The following is an 18,327-nucleotide window of genomic DNA, read 5'->3' as shown; positions in this document are numbered from 1 at the left end:
TTGTCGGTGCAGCGGCTGATTGTCCGGCGAGCCATGCCATGACGAGAAGCGACGTTCTGGACAGCATCTTGGTTGGATGTATGCCCTGCCTTGAGATCCAGGGAGAGTAGGGTGCCGTAAGAATGAAGGGCGATACGGAGTGTAAGAAATATTCAATAATAGAGGGCCCCAGGTCAAAAAGATTGAGGCAAGATGATCATCGCAAAGTGAAGATTCCGAAAGATACTGTCGCACCTCGTATGGCAGCGGCCTCGAAGTGCACCTACCTGATCCCCCATGTTGCCATGAAAAGTGCAATGGCGAGGCAGAGACCGCTTTCTATCGCAATGCACTTGCCTCGCAGTATCTATGCCCCTGATAATCACTGAAGGTCGGGAATGGTGCAGTATCAGAGGAAGATTTCACCATGAAGCGTGCTATTGTTTACCTGTCTACAGCAAAGCGTCGAGCTTCGAGAAGCTACTTGTATGAGGTCAGTACACAGTTTGCACAAGGAAACCTGAAGGCTGCGAGGCTGCGGATGGAAGCGCCAACGGGCAGGGCTGCGCTAGACTAAAACAGACTAGCACGAGGCCTGGTGCCTGGCTGCAGGCTGCAACAGAACGTGATCATCCTCCCGCAACCTGGCCAGAGCAGAAACAACACACACGAAGCAGTCTCGGGCGATGGGCTAAACTACCCACTATCCAGTGATCTTCGCCCTTGCCGACATGAAGGCCTTGATCAATCCAAGTTTTCCATTTCTCTAGCGTTACCTTGATGATGTGTTTCACTCTGGCTGCTCGACTTTTCTGCTGGGAGGCTGGGAGTCCTCGCAGCCCCAACCACCGCATCTTCACCTTCACCACGGGCGCAACGGCTGCCATCCCAGCCTCACCTGCAGCTCATGCTTCTTAATTCTCCGATGGCCACTTTCAAACTCGCGACCACGTTCTTCTCTGTCTCCAGCAACGTGCGTGCTTTGCGTTTTGTTTGTTCCTGCTTTCTGCCGATGATAACATCTCTGGAGTAATGAACCTGGTTACCGAGAACAACGCTCACATTCATACAGTCAAGCAAGCCACGCCTCAATATACCAAGTCCGACTCTCTGAAATCATCCTCTGCGACCAACGAGTACTTTTCTGACTATGCTTCCGACGCCGCCAGTCAAATATCCCACGGTGGCCAAGGTTACGAGACACCTCCCTCGAGAATCTCTACGCCACTTGTACAGCCGAACCCCGTCGACTCCGAGATGACGCTCCCCGCTAGAGCCGGCGTGGCACAGCCGGCACCCCTCAACGTCAGACGCAGCCAAAATGGAGGACCACAAACCCCGGGCATGCTCTCAAGTTTTGACGAGATGAGCCCTCCAACCCCGGACGTGGACGATACCCCATATATCCGGTTCGCCATTGAGCAGCTGACAAGAGACGAGGATGTCTTGGGAAGAGGCAGAGACAGTGCGGATCCTGTTCAACCTCCGCCGGTTTCACCAGCTCCTCATCCATTTGCCCCCGAAGACAGTTCACTTGCATCAACTTCGTCTCTATCTGGTCCGCCTCCGTCCCCGCCCCCGGCCCCCCAGTCACGCTCTCCACGACCGGCGTCGCAGATAAATCGGAAGCCTGTTCCTCAAGAGGTTATGCTTCCAGTGGATCTGTCAAAAGACCTTCGGATGCGGCTCGGCTTTGTACCACTACCATTACGACTACCCATGCTCGCACTATACCTACTACTATGCCTTTTAATTATCGCCGCCCTAATATTCAGCCTCATATTCGCCGGCACGAATCACGCACTCTTTGACTACGATGGAAATGCAACAGCGCGATATTTTGTCTTTGAATACCTGCCTCAACTAATTGGCATGCTCCTGATTCTGTGGCTGTTTGTGATCGAAGCGGCAGTGTACAGGTCTCTGCCATACTACAACATGAGCCCCGGCCATCGCAATTCCTGGGTCTTGCAAGACATGCGCATCCTGCCCGCCAACTTCGTCTTACCAGATCTCACATTTTTCCGAAATCGCGAACCCCTGTTGGGGGTTGCCTTCTTGATCTTCTGGATCACGAACTTCACGGTGCCTCTGTTGGCGTGTCTGTATCAGACCCAATGGATTACAGACGACGGCCCAGCTCGCTTCCGCTGGACAGCTGTTCGAGGCGTCGGCTGGACGTTGGTGGCGTTGTACGTCCCCCTTTGCCTTGCGCTTCTGTATTGCGCTTTTCGCCTCCGACGGAGCAAGTCGAATCTGCGTTGGGATCCGGCTTCATTGGCAGATCTCATCTGCTTGTTCCGGCGGTCCAATGTGGGCTCGGATTTCGAGCAAACCGAAATATCACCAGAGCCAAACGCACAGGTTCCACCAAGAAACCTGCGTCTCGGGTTCTTTACCACTTCTGAAAGACCAGAGGTCTTTCATGGCGTTGGGGAGGAATACGCACCCATCAAACGACTGTCCTTCCAGACTCACGAACCGAAAGCGGCACCCCTGGCCAGTGAGTCCGCCGATCTTGAAGCTCAGCGCCTGTCCTATGGCTCGGGCTTTGCTCGCAATATCCACTCGCCTTTCGTCCGATACCGGTGGGTGCCGTGGTATCTGCGCGACTCAACTGTGCTTGCCTGGATTATAGCGGCTGTTTTGCTCAGCATCGCCTTCCTGGTTGTCAGCTTTGTCAATCGAGCAGTTCAGGACGGCTTTGATCCTCAACTCCCATCCTTGACCGACTCAAGTGGCTTCTCTCCAGCCAACTTCCTCTACAGCTTTCTCCCAACGTTCCTGGGGATGTTCCTCTTCCTTGCCTGGCAACCCATCGATATGTACTATCGCGCAGTCCAGCCATTCCGCAATTTGTCACAACCCACCGGAGCCACTGCACGCCACTCGTTGTTGCTCTCCTATCCAGCTTATGGACATCTGGGTGTCGTTACGCGGGCTTTGATCAACAGGGATTACAAGGTGGCATATGTCACCTTCATATCACTCATTTCAGTGTCTATACCAGTGTTGGCTGGTGGAGTATTTACTGCTGTATTCTTCTCCTCGGATAACAGGGTCAGGATTGTCGCCAGCATGCCGGGCTACTATGCTCTCTGTGTCTTGGTCACGGTCTACGCCCTCTCATACCTCATCATTTGGCCCACGAGAAAACGCTACCTACCCCACCACATCAACACCACTGCTGCTCTTCTGAGTTGGGTCTATGCGAGTCCTTTGCTCGGCGACATGGCTTTGCAGAACATTGAGACAAAGACGGAGCTGGTTGACAGGCTTACGGGCTCGACTGTTGCCTCAGCTGCATTGACGGGTGATGGTGTTGCGGATGAGAAACGTCACCGTCCTCAAAGAGGAGTTCGCCGTTTCGATGCTAATGCAGGCGTGAGGTATGCCTTCGGCATCTTCGTGGGACGAGACGGAAAAGAACACCTTGGCATCGATCGGTTGCAAAGGCCAGGCAGCCGGGAGATGCTTGTTGCGCCGGCTTCACAATAGCGTGAGATCCACGTCGACAAACATCCGTCACGAGCCTACGGTCTCCCAGCTGCCCAGCATGATGGGAAGGGATTTCCATGTTTGACGACAACATTCTTGCACGATACGAAATTTAATGCGAAACATGTACCACCACGCTGTGATATGGTGGTTTATAGGGAGCGAAAAACGCTATGGTTTACGGTATACAGCATAATGGAGATGGCAGGTTCGGTGCCTACTGGAGATGGAATGCGACGTTCATGGCCATGCAAAAGTACATGGACGAAGATATGCCGGTTCACACCCAACAATGTACAGATACACGAGATACCCAACACTGATATTGATGATACTATTTGCAGTCCACCTTGGTCCCTCCACTCGCTCCTCACGATCACCATCTGCTCCCGCAACGGTGGTCGGAGGCTCGAGGAAAGTGTTGGAACATCTGTCCATGCAAGGCTTGTTGAGTCCCTCGACTTTGTATCGCTGATGACAATGGACGATTGACTACGGGAACACGCACTGTTATATGAGCTCGTTTCTGAACGTTCCGAGAGCTGAGCTGCATACACGTCGCCTATGCGCGGCGCGATCACAAGCGCTGCGCAGCTCTCATTTTCATTATCACTGCCTCCCTTTTGTGCTATGTGATCCTCACCATCAACTGAGTCCACAGAAATCAGTAACTCATTCGAAGTTATCGGCGCCTTCTTCATGGACGTCCTTCGCACGACCTGTCCCACAAGATATCCTGGCACCGCACCGTCCTCAACTGCCACGGCTACACCTTTGGGCTTGGCACGAAGAGTGTCGAGTGGCCGGAGTCGCCTAGAGACACTACGCGATCCTGTTCACGATGTCATCCATATCCACAGCACCCCTCATCTGCTCGTGGGACTGTTCAACCACAGGGCCTTGATGTCAAAAGCACGCCATCCTCTCATACCGCCTCGTATAATGCCATTCCTGGACAGCGGCCCTTCTTGCCACCTCCTCTCGAGTGGCATTTTATCTGAAGCAGTGCTGGCAAGTGTCTACTCTACTGACCCAGTCGACACGAGAGTATACGCGACGTGTCGACACGTAAGTCGACACTTGGAGTAGGCAATTCTATACACCTAGATGGACTTTGCTCGACTATTTACTACCCTCTATTAGGACCAGCTTAGTATATTAGTCATTCTCCTTACTTATGCCACAGAACAACAATACTACTGCGTCAATTACGCCACAAGAGTCAACAGAGTCAACAGAGTCAACAGAGTCATGCTAATGATATCAACACTTGCCAGCACTGATCTGAAGGAATGGAGCAAGGATTGCACCTTGAGACAGCCGTTCAGCTCTGGCCAGGAACAATACAGAGAAGCCGCTCTTCCTTGAATTAGCTGCCGATCCGGCGACCAAACGTGAAGGAATCGGCGGAAGATGTTCTGGGGGAGTGTGAAAATGGTCGGTCAACATTTACCATTGGGACACGCCTGCCATTTTGGGTGGGCACGAGGCTCAGATCGAGCCGATTCTCCAGTAATACTACCCGTCTGCCCAGAGACCGAACATCTTGTCTCCTTGGCCAAGACCGAAGCATGTCCGCATGAAGATCAGATGACAGTCGAGCCATGGACTTCTCTTACCAGACCTGGACCAAGCGGAAACATCTTCGAGAGTTATTCAATACGATGGGCGTGAAGCCGGTGGACGCTCACGGCTTTCTCGATGACTCGAAATGTCATTGGCGATTGGTGCTTTTAGCTAGAGTACAGAAGTGAGTGTCGCTTTTACAAACTCTGTCGCGTGAACCGTCATTTCCTTGGATAATGACCGTTTGTCAATGTCACGCCTTCTTTGGAGCCAAATCCATGTTGATGGTTATGGTCTTCGCTTGAAGGTAACCTCTCAACCCCTCGTATCCGCTCTCTCGGCCATGGCCAGACTGCTTGTAGCCTCCAAAGGGTGTCTGTGGCGAGACCTTGTACGCTTGGTTGACTCCCACGTTGCCAGCTTCAATCTTTGATGCGACACGTAAAGCCCGGGCGATATCGGCGGTAAAGACCGATGCTGCAGTGGTTAGCATGTAGTGGCTGGCTGAGAAGGCGTTTCACTTACATCCCAGACCATAGGTCGTGTCGTTTGCCAGCGCGATCACCTCCTCCTCCGTCTTGAAAGTCCGGACAGATATCACAGGTCCGAAAATCTCATCTGTGTAGACGCGGCTCTTGACGTCGGGATTAAGAAGCACGGTAGGCTGGACGAACGTCCCCTTGGCGCCTAGCCTGTCGCCACCAGTCAGGACTTGGATACCCTCCGCCTTGCCGTCGTTCAGGAAACTCATCACACGGTCGAATTGCTTCTTGTCAGCCAATGGACCGAACGCAGTCTCTTCCAACGAAGGGTCGCCCATCTTCTTGGCCGCATCTTCGAATGCCTTCTTGATGCCCTCGATGAACTTTGGAGCGATGCCTTCTTGGACGAAGACTCGCGAGGAGGCGAAGCAGACCTGGCCCGAGTTGCGCAAGAAGCCGGTCGAGTTGTGTAGAAGCGCGTTGTCGAGGTCGGCATCGTCGAAGATCAGAGCAGGCGATTTGCCGCCGAGTTCGAGCGAGACGTGCTTCATGTTGCTCTTTGCCGCGGCGATGGTCACCGCGCGACCACCAGCTGCCGAACCGGTAAAGGCAATCTTGGAAATCTGCATGTGGGAGGCTAGCATTGCTCCCACCGGCGCGGCGCCGACAACGACGTTGATCACCCCAGGAGGGAATCCGGCCTCGTTGACTAGCTCTCCATACAGACAAGCGCCCAGTGGGGACTTCTCGCTCGGCTTGAAGACGAAGGTATTCCCAGCCGCAAGGGCCGCAGCCATCTTCCAAGCCGCCAAGGCGTGAGTGCCATTCCATGCCGCGATGCCGGCGCAGACTCCAAGCGGCTCGTACGCGACGATCTTGTACGAGCCGTCTCCTTCAGGCGGGTAGCTTTCACCGGCAATTTTGCCCGCAAAGCCGGCGTAGTATCGCCAGGTTGCGGCTGGGCCGTGGACAAAACCTTTGGCAAGGGTGATGGGTTGGCCCATACAGATACTTTCCAGCTTCGCAATGCGCTCCGCGTTTGCATCGAGAAGATCCGCAAACTTGTTCATGATGCTTGCTCGCTTGGCGCCCGGGGTGGACGACCATCCTGGGAACGCGGCTTTGGCAGCAGCGACGGCTCGGTCAACATCTACCTCTGAGGCCACCTGCACTTGGTCTGTGACGAGGGTGTCGTCGTTCGGATTGTAGATTGACAGCGTCTCCCCCGAAGACGATTTGACGTACTGCTCAAGTCAACATCACAAGAATCGCTGAGTGAGAGGATTCGGTGTCCTACCTCGCCCCATATAAAGAGGTTGGTCTGGTATGCCATGATCTCTGCAGTCCCCCGAGGTGACGACGGGCTTAGGGAACACACTTACACGGTGAACGGGAATCGTGTTCTTTATAGCGCTCTCACGGAGAGGGGGCTTGTTTCTCTTGGACTCGGCCTTGGGCGTGGAAGCGACACTCGGTTTTAAGACTGTTTCCGTTGCGTCCGATGTCAAGCACTCACTCAGATGCTGCTGTTCTATCCTCTCACTCTCCTTCCGACGACGCGGTCAGCATCTCAAGGCTACGCACCCCGCACCTCGATTTCCATTCTTGGATAGCCGAGGCTGTCCCGCCCACTGACTCCAGTGATGGCGGAGACACCAGGGCGATGGCCCTAGTGGTTGTGACGTCAGAGTGATAAGATAAGATCTCGGCCAACCTGCCCTGCAGTGTAGCCGCTCAGGATCTGACCTAATAACTGGACACGCTGGAACACCAGCACATTGTTCACCAAAATGCACGATTCTCAAGTGACAGACATGTGGAGGTTATCTATCCTGTGTGCCAGAGTACTAAGTACTTACACTGAGAAGTACTAGGTAAGCTAGCAGCTTCCGTAGGGTGCTGCGATTTAGCGCGCGTAAAGAGCTATACGAAAGCACAACTTGGAGTACTCCGAGTGATTAATTATTTGAAACTCAACAGAAATATACCATCATGCATCCTTCAAGTGGTGTCGTAATTGTATTCTGTCTTTCGTGATACAGAGACGTGTGTAGACTTGAAAACTGTGCAACTTGGTAAGGATTCTGCCGGTGGGTGTCCTAGTTATTTTGGTCCACTCACTGATCGCAGGCCAGCACGTTTCTTAACCAGCAAAACGCCACCAATGATATCGCCTTCTTGACTGTCCCTGCACTCAGTGGTCTTCGCTCGGAGCTATGTTGCAGGCATAAGCAAACAGGCAAGTCTCTGCCGACAACGTGCCGTGCGCATTGTTGGAAGGAGGTTGAGCTCCACGAGAATGTCAGCTTTATCATGCCGGCCGCACGCCCTCCTTCAGTCTTTTCAGGGCTGGTCACTTATCTGTTGACCTCGTTCGACGCCCTGACCTCTCAGCTCTACCAGAACACGATGGTTCAACGGCTACGCAGTGTGCTCCTGATGGGCTCACTGACCTACCAGGCTGTGGCCCAGTCGAACTGCTCTCAATCCTCCGCGCCGGTGGATCTGGCATGGCATCCACCCAACGACACGAACATCAACAATCTGGAGTATGTCGTTAATGGAACGGGAATTGAAGGCTTCATTTTCAATTCGTCGATCACCCCTGCGTCAACACCATACAGCACCTATAATTGGTGCAATATGCCACATGTCAGGGCCAAGGAGTATCCTCATGTTTCTCCAGACTATACCCTCGAATATGTCGAGGTTGTACGTATCGACTTGCCCTTCGCGAGTCCAAGTCTGACGTTCCGCAGATCCACCGCCACCACAAGCGAACGCCATACGCGTCCAATGCCTTTCCGCGCGAATCTTACTCCTGGAACTGTGACGACGAGGCGCTGTTCTACTATGGCGTTCCTCGACCCGACGGAAATTCGGCCCAGGTGAATTGGCAAGTCTTCACTTCTCCTTCCAACCCGTTGGCACCGGAAGGCTTCAATGGGACGTGCCAGTTCCCGCAAATTACTGGCTCAGGTCTGAACGATTCTCGTCAACACGGCCGGGATATCTTTGGCGTTTACCACGACCTACTGGACTTCTTACCGTCATCCTACAATTCATCGACAGTGCAGTACCGGGTGACCAACAACGTCATCACCTCGCAGGTCGCAGGCCAAATCGTGCAGGCACAATATTCCGGACTTCGAAATCGACCGGCATCCGTACTCATTCAGCCCGACAGCATCGACAGCCTCGAACCGGGATACACATGCGCCGTCGCGAGCGACCTCTACTCTTCTTACGGAGTGGGCAGTGACGCTGCAAATTGGACATTGCACCTCAACGACTCGATTTCTCTGTTCGCCAAGCTCGATTCGGTCAGTGGAGTGAACGCCAGTGATTCAGGATGGCACAATTGGTTCGACCACTACTTCGACAATCTGTCCGCACGGCTGTGTCATCAGAAGCCACTGCCATGCCAAATCGGCAACGCAACCAACTGTATCACCCAAGCCGACGCCGAGGCAGTGTTCCGAAGAGGTCAGTACGAATACTCCTTCATCTACCGAGACAGTCCCTCGTCGCTCCCGGCATCGACGGCGAGTTTCGGGATCTACCTGGCAGAGCTGGCTCAGAACCTCCGCGACGCCGCCAATGCCACCTCACCAGTGATCTACCGACATAACGTTGTGAGTTCTCCCACTCTCCGATTGGCCGCAATGTCTCTGTGATTCTTGTGGCGCCTGTTCGTGTCGGCAGGAGTCCCGGCTAACAAAGGGTCGCAGGCTCATGATGGATCCGTGTCCCGCCTTCTCAGTATCCTGCAGGTGGATGTAATGGTATGGCCTGGAATGGGCTCAGAGGTCGTCTTTGAATTGTATTCCCGTCAGGGCTGCTACTATATCCGAGTATTGTGGGGTGGGCAAGTGCTGAGGAGTTCGAACCCGAGTCTCGGTACGATCAACTTGATTCCCCTCCAGACCTTCTTGGCCTATATCGACGGACTGGTCGGGGCAGGCGCCAGCAGGATTCCGAGCTTGTGTGGTCAATAGCGTCCCCACGTGGGCTGGTGAAGACAAGGCTTGGGCTCGCCATGACTCGTCTGGGATGACGGGATCTGAAAACACTCGTGACATAGACTTGGTCCGCCGCGGCGGAGAATGTTCTCAATGTGCCAAAGGAGGCTTTTCTTCTAGACAACTGCGCTGGGGTGACAAGCTACCCATGATCGTCAGAACGACAATCCGTACAATACAAATAACTCCAGCACCCGGCCAAGACCATGTGCCATCTCGTTAGCCAAATCTCCCGAGAATCCCGGAGTGAGATTGGTAGAGGCACCGATTCTCCCATTCGAGACTGCTGACGCACACCATTAACTCACAGCAGATCTTCAATAGGCCATCTGGGCCCGGCTGAACCCGCCGCCCGCCTCTGGAGGATAGCCACCCCCAAATTGATCGTCTGGGTAGCCGTGTTGTTGCTCCTCGTCATACTGATCGTCTCTCATTCCCATGCCATCACCATCGTAGCCGCCCGCGCCATGGTCGTAGGAGCCGTCTTCTTCATCATAGTATTCTTCTGGCATGATCCGGCTTCCAGCAATTCGACTTCCCATGCCCGGACCACCTCCCATGCCTGGACCACCCCCCATGCCTGGGCCGTCTTGGTCATAGCCATCCATGCCGTGGTCCTCATTGCCCCAGCCATCCATGCCTGAGCCGTCGTCGGGGTAGCCATCCATACCATGGCCTCCCATGTCGTGGTCTTCATTGCCCCAGCCATCCATGCCTGAGCCGTCGTTGGGGTAGCCATCCATACCTTGGCCTCCCATACCATGGCCTCCCATGCCTGGACCATCAAATTGCATGGCCTCCCTTCCCGTAGCGCCACTACGACCGTGATCGTGAGAATGACCGTCGTCGCCGTATGACCCGTCGTCACCACATCCGATGATAAACTTGAACGTTTGATTGCCCGCGAAGCTGTTGTTCGGATTGAAGTCCTGGTGGGCCACGATGGGGACGTTGTTGTCGACATCGCCACCTTGGGCGTCCGCCCGTCCACCCTGGGCCGCACCACCCGCCCCTCCTTCAGCCGTGATGCCGCTCACACTGTTTCCTGACGCGTCACCGCCTGAAACGTTTCCCATCGAGTTACCGCTGCTGGACGAAGTGTTGGGTCCCGTCTCATTGTTGTTGGGTCCCTGATTCTGGTCACCACCCTGCAGATCACCCCCCTCCATATCACCCCCCTGCAAATCACCCCCCTTCAGCGCCTGATCTCCTCCTTTCATATCGCCACCCTGCAACGCCTGATCGCCACCCTTCAACTGTTGGTCGCCCTGGCTCACTGTCAGCACGAAATCCCCAGAGTGGGTAAGACCGAGATGCACGACTTTCAGTCGCATCGATCTCCTTCAAAGAGACTAACAGTGCTGTTGGTATTGCTATTCGAGCTGTTCGCTTCCGAGCTGGAGTTGGATTCAGAGTTGGAGTTGGATTCGGAGTTGGAAGAGGTGTCTCCGCCACCACCACCGCCGAAGAGGCCTCCAATGGCGCTACCGATGAGAGCCGCCATCTTGTACTGCGGGTAGATATTGAGGTGGGCTTAGCGTCAGAGAAGAATCGTATTGCGAGGTGGTGAAGATCGAAATACAGAGAGACTGTTGCTGTTGAGGTAGTAATGATAATGGTTTGCAAGTGACGAGGAGAAGAGGGTGAGGGCCACGACCAGGGCCTTCAATGTCCTTATATCTGGAAGACTGCTTCAGAGGGCTTCTAAATTAGACGGACCTACCTTTGCTGACTTGTCGACAGAAGAAACCGAAAGTGCCCCCAGCCTCACCTCGTGCAGAGAGTGATGGATGAGAATAAGACCCCCAATTTTAGACCTGGCCCTACCATAGTCATTTCGGGCGCTGTGCTGTGGGTGAGAAGCCGCACCGCCTCGTCAGAGACGCGCAGCCCAGAATACTTCTCATGCGATGGATGCTGGCTGGTGTGAGTGACTCCTGTGCCGGTGCCAAGAAGCGCTAGCGTGGTGGACCCACAGAGTACTGGCACTAAACCGAACAGGGAGATTCGCAAAACGGCGACGAACTAGTCTGCTCTCTCGTTATCGATAAGCTAGTGGCTGAGCGTCAACATCCCGGGTCGCTAGCCCACTCTTTCCCGCACGACCATATCCTGGCAATGGCACAGTATAGTTACTGGCAACGGTCAAGCCGGTCGTGGCCCCATTTGTACGGCGCCCGTGTCGACCATCGGGTGGATCCCCCGCCAACCCTCCTCCCCTAAAAGACAGGGTCGGCTGACGGAGTGTGATGACTGCTCGACAAAGGACTGCGCGGTGACCTATTTTTGCCTAGGGCCTGCTCGAGGACCCATTGGCATGTAACCGATCCTCACGCCGTCGATTCGAAGACCATCTGGGACGAGCGTGCCCGGCCTCCATGTCGAACGCCGTGCCTCCGCACCAGGGCATTCGCAGACGGAGCTTGTAGTAAGGTCTGAGCCTCATCCGGAGCAGCTCTCCTTGGCGCTGGAGAGCAAGCTTGCCACCCGAGGCAGGACGGTCGTTATTCACCTGCAATTCGGGGCTGGATGGCCAGACTCCGAACACCACACTCCAAGCCTGTTACTGCTTTCCGAACAGGAGCCGAACAGCGACGACATCCACACCAGATGAAGTGCAGTCGAACGATTGAGATATGCCAGACGAGCACTGGCGCGCTGAAATACACGAAACCGCTTTGCTCTTGGAGGCTGTTGCGAGTGGCGACAGGTCTCGGGTGGTCAAACAATTGACAGACTACCTCTTGGCCAAGGACGAGCGAAAAGCACATGGCGACGAGACGGCCGACGAGCAGCAAGAACACTACGGGGACGAGGAAGAGCAAGAATACGGGGAGACCTATGGCGAAGATGGAGACCAATATGGCTATGAGAACGACGACTATCAGCAGCACGAGGCCTACGACGATGAGTACGGAGCTGAGGTCTACGTTGCAGCTGATGACGACTATCAAGGCGAGGCTTACATGTCTGGCGCGTACAATGAAGCTGATGAGGGCGACGATCTGTACGACAAGGAAGGCTACGACGAGGGATACGGCTACGACAACAACTACAACCAAACGCCATACGCGCCGCACGATTCATCGGCCGTTTCGGCCTACAAGAATGGAAGCATGGCGGGGATCGGCAATGAATACGATGACGGTTCCTACTACCAGGACGAAGGATATGATCCTGCTTACTACGAGCAGGAGGACATCGCCTATGAGGGACAAAATGACCTTGAATGGGATGGCGAAGACGGTCAATATCCAGGCCAAGGTGGTGCGATGTCTTATGGAGGAGGTGAGTGGTCTCAAGAGGCGGAATACGAACTACGCTCAGATGACCAAATACAGGTCGTCGATGAAGTCGACAATGACACAGCCGAGCAATGGCAGGCGGACGACATGTACCAGTACTTGGACGATAGCACCTATGGCGCGGAGGATCCCGGGTACGCTGAAGAGCAGGAGGCTCCGTTATATCGTGAGATTCAGGTGTATCCCGATCCGGATGACCCGTCGCCCGTATACGCTCATCTCCCAATCGAGCGACATCAATCTCACAGACAACAACAACCGTATCCGGATGATACGTCTTCCGGATATATTCCTCTCCCTATCGAGCGACATCAATCACAGAGATACCAGCCGTATCCCGATGATCAGTGGCTCTCCCATATTATTACGACCGAGCCACCGCCCGAATACTCTGAAGTACAGCACGAGGGGCCATCGAGGACACCTAGTGGAATGACAGCACTGCAAAGGGCCGGTCTCCAGGAAATCGAAAGCAGCAACGCGTCTGGGAACGACAACGGGGCATCCATGCAGCTACCCCCTGGATACGGAAATGGGTCTCACACTCAGTCTGTTGCCAGAAGGCTTACAGAAGATGAGGACGAAGATGCAGCGTGGGAAGATGAGCAGTGCCGGGACGACGACGATGTGGTATCTCCAGCCACACCTGGAGACGGGTACCTCCAGTTCAATCCTCTTAGCCACCTATACAGTGGGCCGCGGCTTGCCATGCCTGTGCCACCCATGAGAGGGAGCAGCTCTAGACGGAGCTGGGAGCAGTAGATGCATTTCGGCCTCCGACAGACTGATTAGCGCAACTTGATGACTATACTTTTCTCTCCAGCAGCACCGCTTCCTGCTCGATGACTGGCCAACGGGGTGTCCGATGACAGCCAGCCAAGCCGCTGCTTCGCGTCAAGAACTGGCGTGTTCAAGATAGCTTGACAGCATTCCTGGGAATGGAAGTCGCCGCCCCTTGGAACGGCAAGTTCACTCTGCCTCAGCCATGTATCTCTGTTTTCCTCCTACAGACTTCGTGCGATCGGGCGCGGTTCTGGTTGGCTCGTTGATATTACATGAGCAAGGGGGGTGAGCAGGGGTGTTTCTGAAAATACATGTAATGACCACGGCCCGGTCATCCAACTGCGGGCATCAGCCTCGGCGGCGATGATGACTACGACTGGATCCCTGAATAGCTTAGCACGCCACCCTTCATGCGAGGCGGCTAGCATCACCGGTGGCCCCAGGGGAAGAAGCTTATCGACTTGCTTAAAACAACTCTTCGTTCGGCCCCCTGTCACTCCTACTGAACATGACTAGAGCGTATACAGCTCTCCCTCGGTTCGGTGCCTCTATTCTTGGCGCCTCTCTGCACCAACCACGTCGGCAAAAGCAATACTCGCTGCCCAGCGAGCAGTGCTAGCTTAGTGGCCGGCTTCGTGCCGAGTACAGGATCCTTCGCTGCCGCCGCTGGTGTCGGAAGGACTGCAAGATGCGGTCGACCAGGCAGCCTGAGCCTCGCCCGGCAGAAATAGGAGCTTGCTGAGTGACCGACTAAATCAGGACAAGCCTGCATCATGCACCCTCACGAAGCGTTGTGCACCATAAGAGATGGAGACAATGCATTTGCTTATCCGACGGGCGTCCCACTGAAGAGCAAGACTGGATGCTGTAAATCTGTCACCACTTCCCGCTCGCTCGACAGCGATCCTTGTGCTTGTTGGCATCTCCGTTCTTCACTCACCTCGACGACATCCAACTCTGACAATGTCGTACTACTACAACGACCACAACAATTACCAATATGACGAATACGACCAGGTGGGGGACGGATATGACGCCAGCTACGACGACTCGTACTACTATGACGATTATTGGTATGACAACAGCTACTATGATGCATACTATGACGACGGTTACGGGGACATGAACGATGCTGGCTACATGGGCCACTACGACGGGCAATCATACCACTACGATGAAAGCAATGCTCACCAATATGACGGCGGATATGGAGGCGGGTATGGGCACCAGCACGACGGCGATGCAATGTACAGTGGCTACGATTCGCACTATCCAGCTGAGAGCAGCCAGGCCTGGTAAGGTGGGAGGGTCCGCTCAGAGTCCAAACACCTGGTTCTAATATCAAGCCTAGGCAGACGACCACAACTCAGGTGTCGAGGAGTGTCAGCTCCGCCCAACGTAGCCATCAATACCAACAGGCTGCTTTCGAAACGCCCGCGATAGCACCAGTTCCTGCACCGTCTTCCATGCAAGCACCCCCGGTACATATGGTTTCTCCCAACCCTCCAGTGCCGCCAGTCATGCCAGTGCTTCCAACTCCAGTACCGCCGGTCATGCCAGTCCTTCCAATCCCAACACCAGCAACCGTGCCTGCCTCACAACCCTTTCGACCAGTTACTCCATATCCAACGGGTCCGGAAGGCTCTTCGCGAGCGATGAACATCAACCGCGATCAGCAGCTTACCTTGCAGCCCACACCATCGCCTTCGGCGCCAACGAAACAGGCGGCGACACCCTCAGAATCGGTCTTCCACAATCTCTTCTGGAGGAGTCCTGTCCAAACTCGAGCTGGCAATGGTCCGACCACACCAATTAGGCGGCCGACTGCTCCAAAGCTCCCTCCAAGCCCGAGAATGAGACCCCCCGGGCTTACAGGTCCGGCGTTGGGGATGAGTGCCTCCCCGGCGCTTGGCTACGATGTGAGACAACCAGCAGGAATTGGATTTCTAGCTCCTTCTCCTCAAGCGTGACTTTTCGGAGGGGTTGGCTAGGGGCGGCGCTTGTGTATGGTATATAGTCCAGATGACGACATTGTCATAGATCAAAATCCTGTTGACAACAATATCAAAATGTGAAATTAATCCAAGTGCCTCGTCATATTTTGTGTGAAGTTCGAGACCGGTTTCTACCGCCACTCGCCAGCCACGGAGCACGGATCACTATTCAATACGAGGCCAGTCGTGGGTGGTCAAGAGGCAGGCGATTGACGCTGGGCACACATAGAGTTCGCTATAGGCCATGACAGGTGCTACAGGCGCGAGAGTGTGCCTGTGACCAAACAGCGACCCCGTCTGACAGAAGAGCGTCTGGTCAACCAGAGTCGACACCCCCGAAGCTCTCGGCGAGAAAGAGAAGCTCAGCCTCCACGCGTATGGGCCGCGCCAAGTGAAGAAGGTGAACATGCCCTCCATGGCACCCCGCCATGCTCGGAGACTGGCAATGCGGTTAGGCTCAAAAATGAACTGCCAGCGATGCTGTTCCCGGAAGTGGAGGACGTCTAGACATCCGAAAATAGGCACGCTGATTATACTCGAAGCAGTGAGGACAGCTCGTGTATTTTTGGTGGACCAAAGACACCGGTCGCAAACGCGGCCCCCCGACTCATGACCCCCTCCCTCCCCTTCCCCTCTTGTACTGTGCTGTGTACGGCCAAATCGATGGGCACCGCGTCGGATGCCCGATCTACCGCAAGGCCGGACTGGAAAGACTGTATAGCACTAGGTCACATTGACCGTGAGCCTACACGACTTGCGCCTCGCACGACTGAGAATCCGCAGCAAAGCTCGAATTGTCTCGTCTCTGTTATGTTTAATCACGCCCTGGCATGCTTTGTTCCTGCATCTTCTCTACGCACGTTCTCTTGCATTGCCAGTCACTCTTTACGAGGTTTCGACTTCACCACAGTCACTCATTAAATTCCGTCCGGGGAAAGACCCGTCGTTGACTCTTGCGTGCCTCATCTCGTTGGGTTTGCCCTCGCTTGGGGATCGCGATGCGATTCTCGCCCTTGTTGACGCTGCTCTCAGCGCTCGCAGCTCTGGCTTTAATGTTCATGGTGTTACTGGCGGGATACACCACGTCGACGCTTCCGACGTTGGACATGTTCACCGTGAGTGGAGTCTGCCGTGTGCCGGAATGCTTCTAGCTGACCAGGATCAGATCAACGCCGCCCAAATAGCAAATACAGAGTTCAACAACGGCACAGGCAACGGTGAGGTCCTCCCCCCTTGTCGCCACGCCGCCAAACAATCCGTGTCGCTGTCGCTCTTGTCGAGGAAGCCATCTTGCTGACACCGCTCCTGGGCGAGGATTAGGCTGTAATTGTGCCGAGATCGTGAACGGGACGCTCACCATCCACGGCACGGCCGTCATCAATGGCACGCTGTCCGTGGGCACGGCAAAGCTCGATGTCGCTCCATATTACTCGGTTTTTACCATCAACTACTGTCAGGGTGGCTATCTCCCCGACTATGCGGACCCAAGCGGATCAGCCGTGCTCACCCACTGCCAAAAGCCGTCACTGAGTCGGCATTACGACCTCGTCGACATCATTGAGGACTCTATGAAGCGGACCGGTGAAGCGCTGGGTGTGGACCTGTCGCTGGATGACCTGGACTGGCCGCAAGGAATCTCCAATGCCTTCACATATGTCAATTCGGCGGGTGCTGCGTTTATCGGCTTCTTGCTGGTGGGCCTGGCGTCTCTCATTCTGGCTACGTTGGCGGCGTTTTTGAGTCTCTTCCGGGCGACGAAGACCACGGCGAAATTCTTGTTTATTACTTCTGTGGTAAGGTGCCTCGCTACCGATTTAACATGCCATCTCCAATACTGACTGACGCCAGATTGCGCTGGTGGCACTGACTATTTGTTCCGTCATCGCCACTGCCATTGTGACGATCGTCGTGAATGGCATCAACGCCAACGGCGACGACATCGGCGTTTCGGCAGACCAAGGCAACTACTTTATGGCGATGATCTGGATTGCCGTCGCCCTGCTGTTCGTCTCGACCTTGACCACGACAGCCACGTTATGCATCGGGTCCAGTCGTCGGTCACACGCCCCTCTGCGACAGTACGAGGGATACGACATGCCGCCGATGGGCCGGAGAAAGCCGGTCCCCTACTACATCTATTCGCCCGACCCCCGAGACTGGGACCCGTATTCGTCACGGCGGACGCTCGTGAACGACGGGGAATATAATCAGTATGGAGACGAGTTTAGATGAAAGCAAAAAGAAACAACCTGTTTGGCGATGAGGAGGAGTATTCCTCAGGCGGGCCGACCAGCCTGCGACAGACCGTTCCACTAATGCAGCGTATGTACATAAATAACAAAATTCTACATTAATGACGTACTGGACATTTTCATTTGCGGCGCGTCTCGAAATTGAATGCGTGCAGACAAGACTCCTGTCGTCCTGCGACGAGGGCGAACAGCATTGGTTACATCAGTACCCTTGCTGATGACCCGGAGAGAAGAAGGCTGGCAACGGGCCGTGCATGGATGATGGGCTTGATTGTGCAACCGGGCGAGCTATAGTGGCATTGGCATTCTACCGGTCCGAGGCACGGTCACTGGGGGTCACGCAGAGGCACAATCGCAAATAATAGCGCTTGGAGAAGGCCGGAAGACGACGGTGAGGCGTGGCGCGACTCCATTACACCAGCTGCGGCGCCTTTCGACATAATGAG

At 54.8% G+C, this 18,327-nt stretch overlaps 7 protein-coding genes across 7 annotated transcripts; 5 read left to right on the top strand and 2 right to left on the bottom strand.

Annotated features, from left to right (window-relative positions):
- Positions 1–1,011: 1,011 nt before the first annotated feature.
- On the top strand, positions 1,012–3,477 carry G647_00036 (uncharacterized protein; the record flags this gene model as incomplete). Its single annotated transcript, XM_008723439.1, has 1 exon — positions 1,012–3,477. The coding sequence occupies one exon, from the start codon at positions 1,012–1,014 to the stop codon at positions 3,475–3,477; it is 2,466 nt and encodes an 821-aa protein (XP_008721661.1).
- A 1,819-nt stretch (positions 3,478–5,296) lies between these two features.
- G647_00035 (uncharacterized protein) lies at positions 5,297–6,858 on the bottom strand (the record flags this gene model as incomplete). Its single annotated transcript, XM_008723438.1, has 3 exons — positions 5,297–5,520; positions 5,569–6,769; positions 6,823–6,858. The coding sequence occupies 3 exons, from the start codon at positions 6,856–6,858 to the stop codon at positions 5,297–5,299; spliced, it is 1,461 nt and encodes a 486-aa protein (XP_008721660.1).
- Positions 6,859–7,934: 1,076 nt separating this feature from the next.
- Positions 7,935–9,523, top strand: G647_00034 (uncharacterized protein; the record flags this gene model as incomplete). The annotated part of the gene is made up of 3 exons (XM_008723437.1): positions 7,935–8,237; positions 8,285–9,160; positions 9,257–9,523. 3 exons carry the CDS (start codon positions 7,935–7,937, stop codon positions 9,521–9,523), a joined length of 1,446 nt encoding a protein of 481 aa, XP_008721659.1.
- Positions 9,524–9,864: 341 nt separating this feature from the next.
- On the bottom strand, positions 9,865–11,051 carry G647_00033 (uncharacterized protein; the record flags this gene model as incomplete). The annotated part of the gene is made up of 2 exons (XM_008723436.1): positions 9,865–10,815; positions 10,905–11,051. 2 exons carry the CDS (start codon positions 11,049–11,051, stop codon positions 9,865–9,867), a joined length of 1,098 nt encoding a protein of 365 aa, XP_008721658.1.
- A 1,132-nt stretch (positions 11,052–12,183) lies between these two features.
- G647_00032 (uncharacterized protein) lies at positions 12,184–13,614 on the top strand (the record flags this gene model as incomplete). The annotated part of the gene is made up of 1 exon (XM_008723435.1): positions 12,184–13,614. The coding sequence occupies one exon, from the start codon at positions 12,184–12,186 to the stop codon at positions 13,612–13,614; it is 1,431 nt and encodes a 476-aa protein (XP_008721657.1).
- A 984-nt stretch (positions 13,615–14,598) lies between these two features.
- G647_00031 (uncharacterized protein) lies at positions 14,599–14,934 on the top strand (the record flags this gene model as incomplete). The annotated part of the gene is made up of 1 exon (XM_008723434.1): positions 14,599–14,934. The coding sequence occupies one exon, from the start codon at positions 14,599–14,601 to the stop codon at positions 14,932–14,934; it is 336 nt and encodes a 111-aa protein (XP_008721656.1).
- A 1,747-nt stretch (positions 14,935–16,681) lies between these two features.
- On the top strand, positions 16,682–17,861 carry G647_00030 (uncharacterized protein; the record flags this gene model as incomplete). Its single annotated transcript, XM_008723433.1, has 4 exons — positions 16,682–16,744; positions 16,795–16,846; positions 16,950–17,422; positions 17,478–17,861. 4 exons carry the CDS (start codon positions 16,682–16,684, stop codon positions 17,859–17,861), a joined length of 972 nt encoding a protein of 323 aa, XP_008721655.1.
- Between the last annotated feature and the right edge of the window lie 466 nt (positions 17,862–18,327).

Source organism: Cladophialophora carrionii (assembly GCF_000365165.1).
Source record: "Cladophialophora carrionii CBS 160.54 unplaced genomic scaffold supercont1.1, whole genome shotgun sequence".
Classification (NCBI taxonomy): Eukaryota; Fungi; Ascomycota; class Eurotiomycetes; order Chaetothyriales; family Herpotrichiellaceae; genus Cladophialophora; species Cladophialophora carrionii.
The sequence above is the reverse complement of the archived record's forward strand: the minus strand, read 5'-3'. Positions and strand labels throughout refer to the sequence as shown.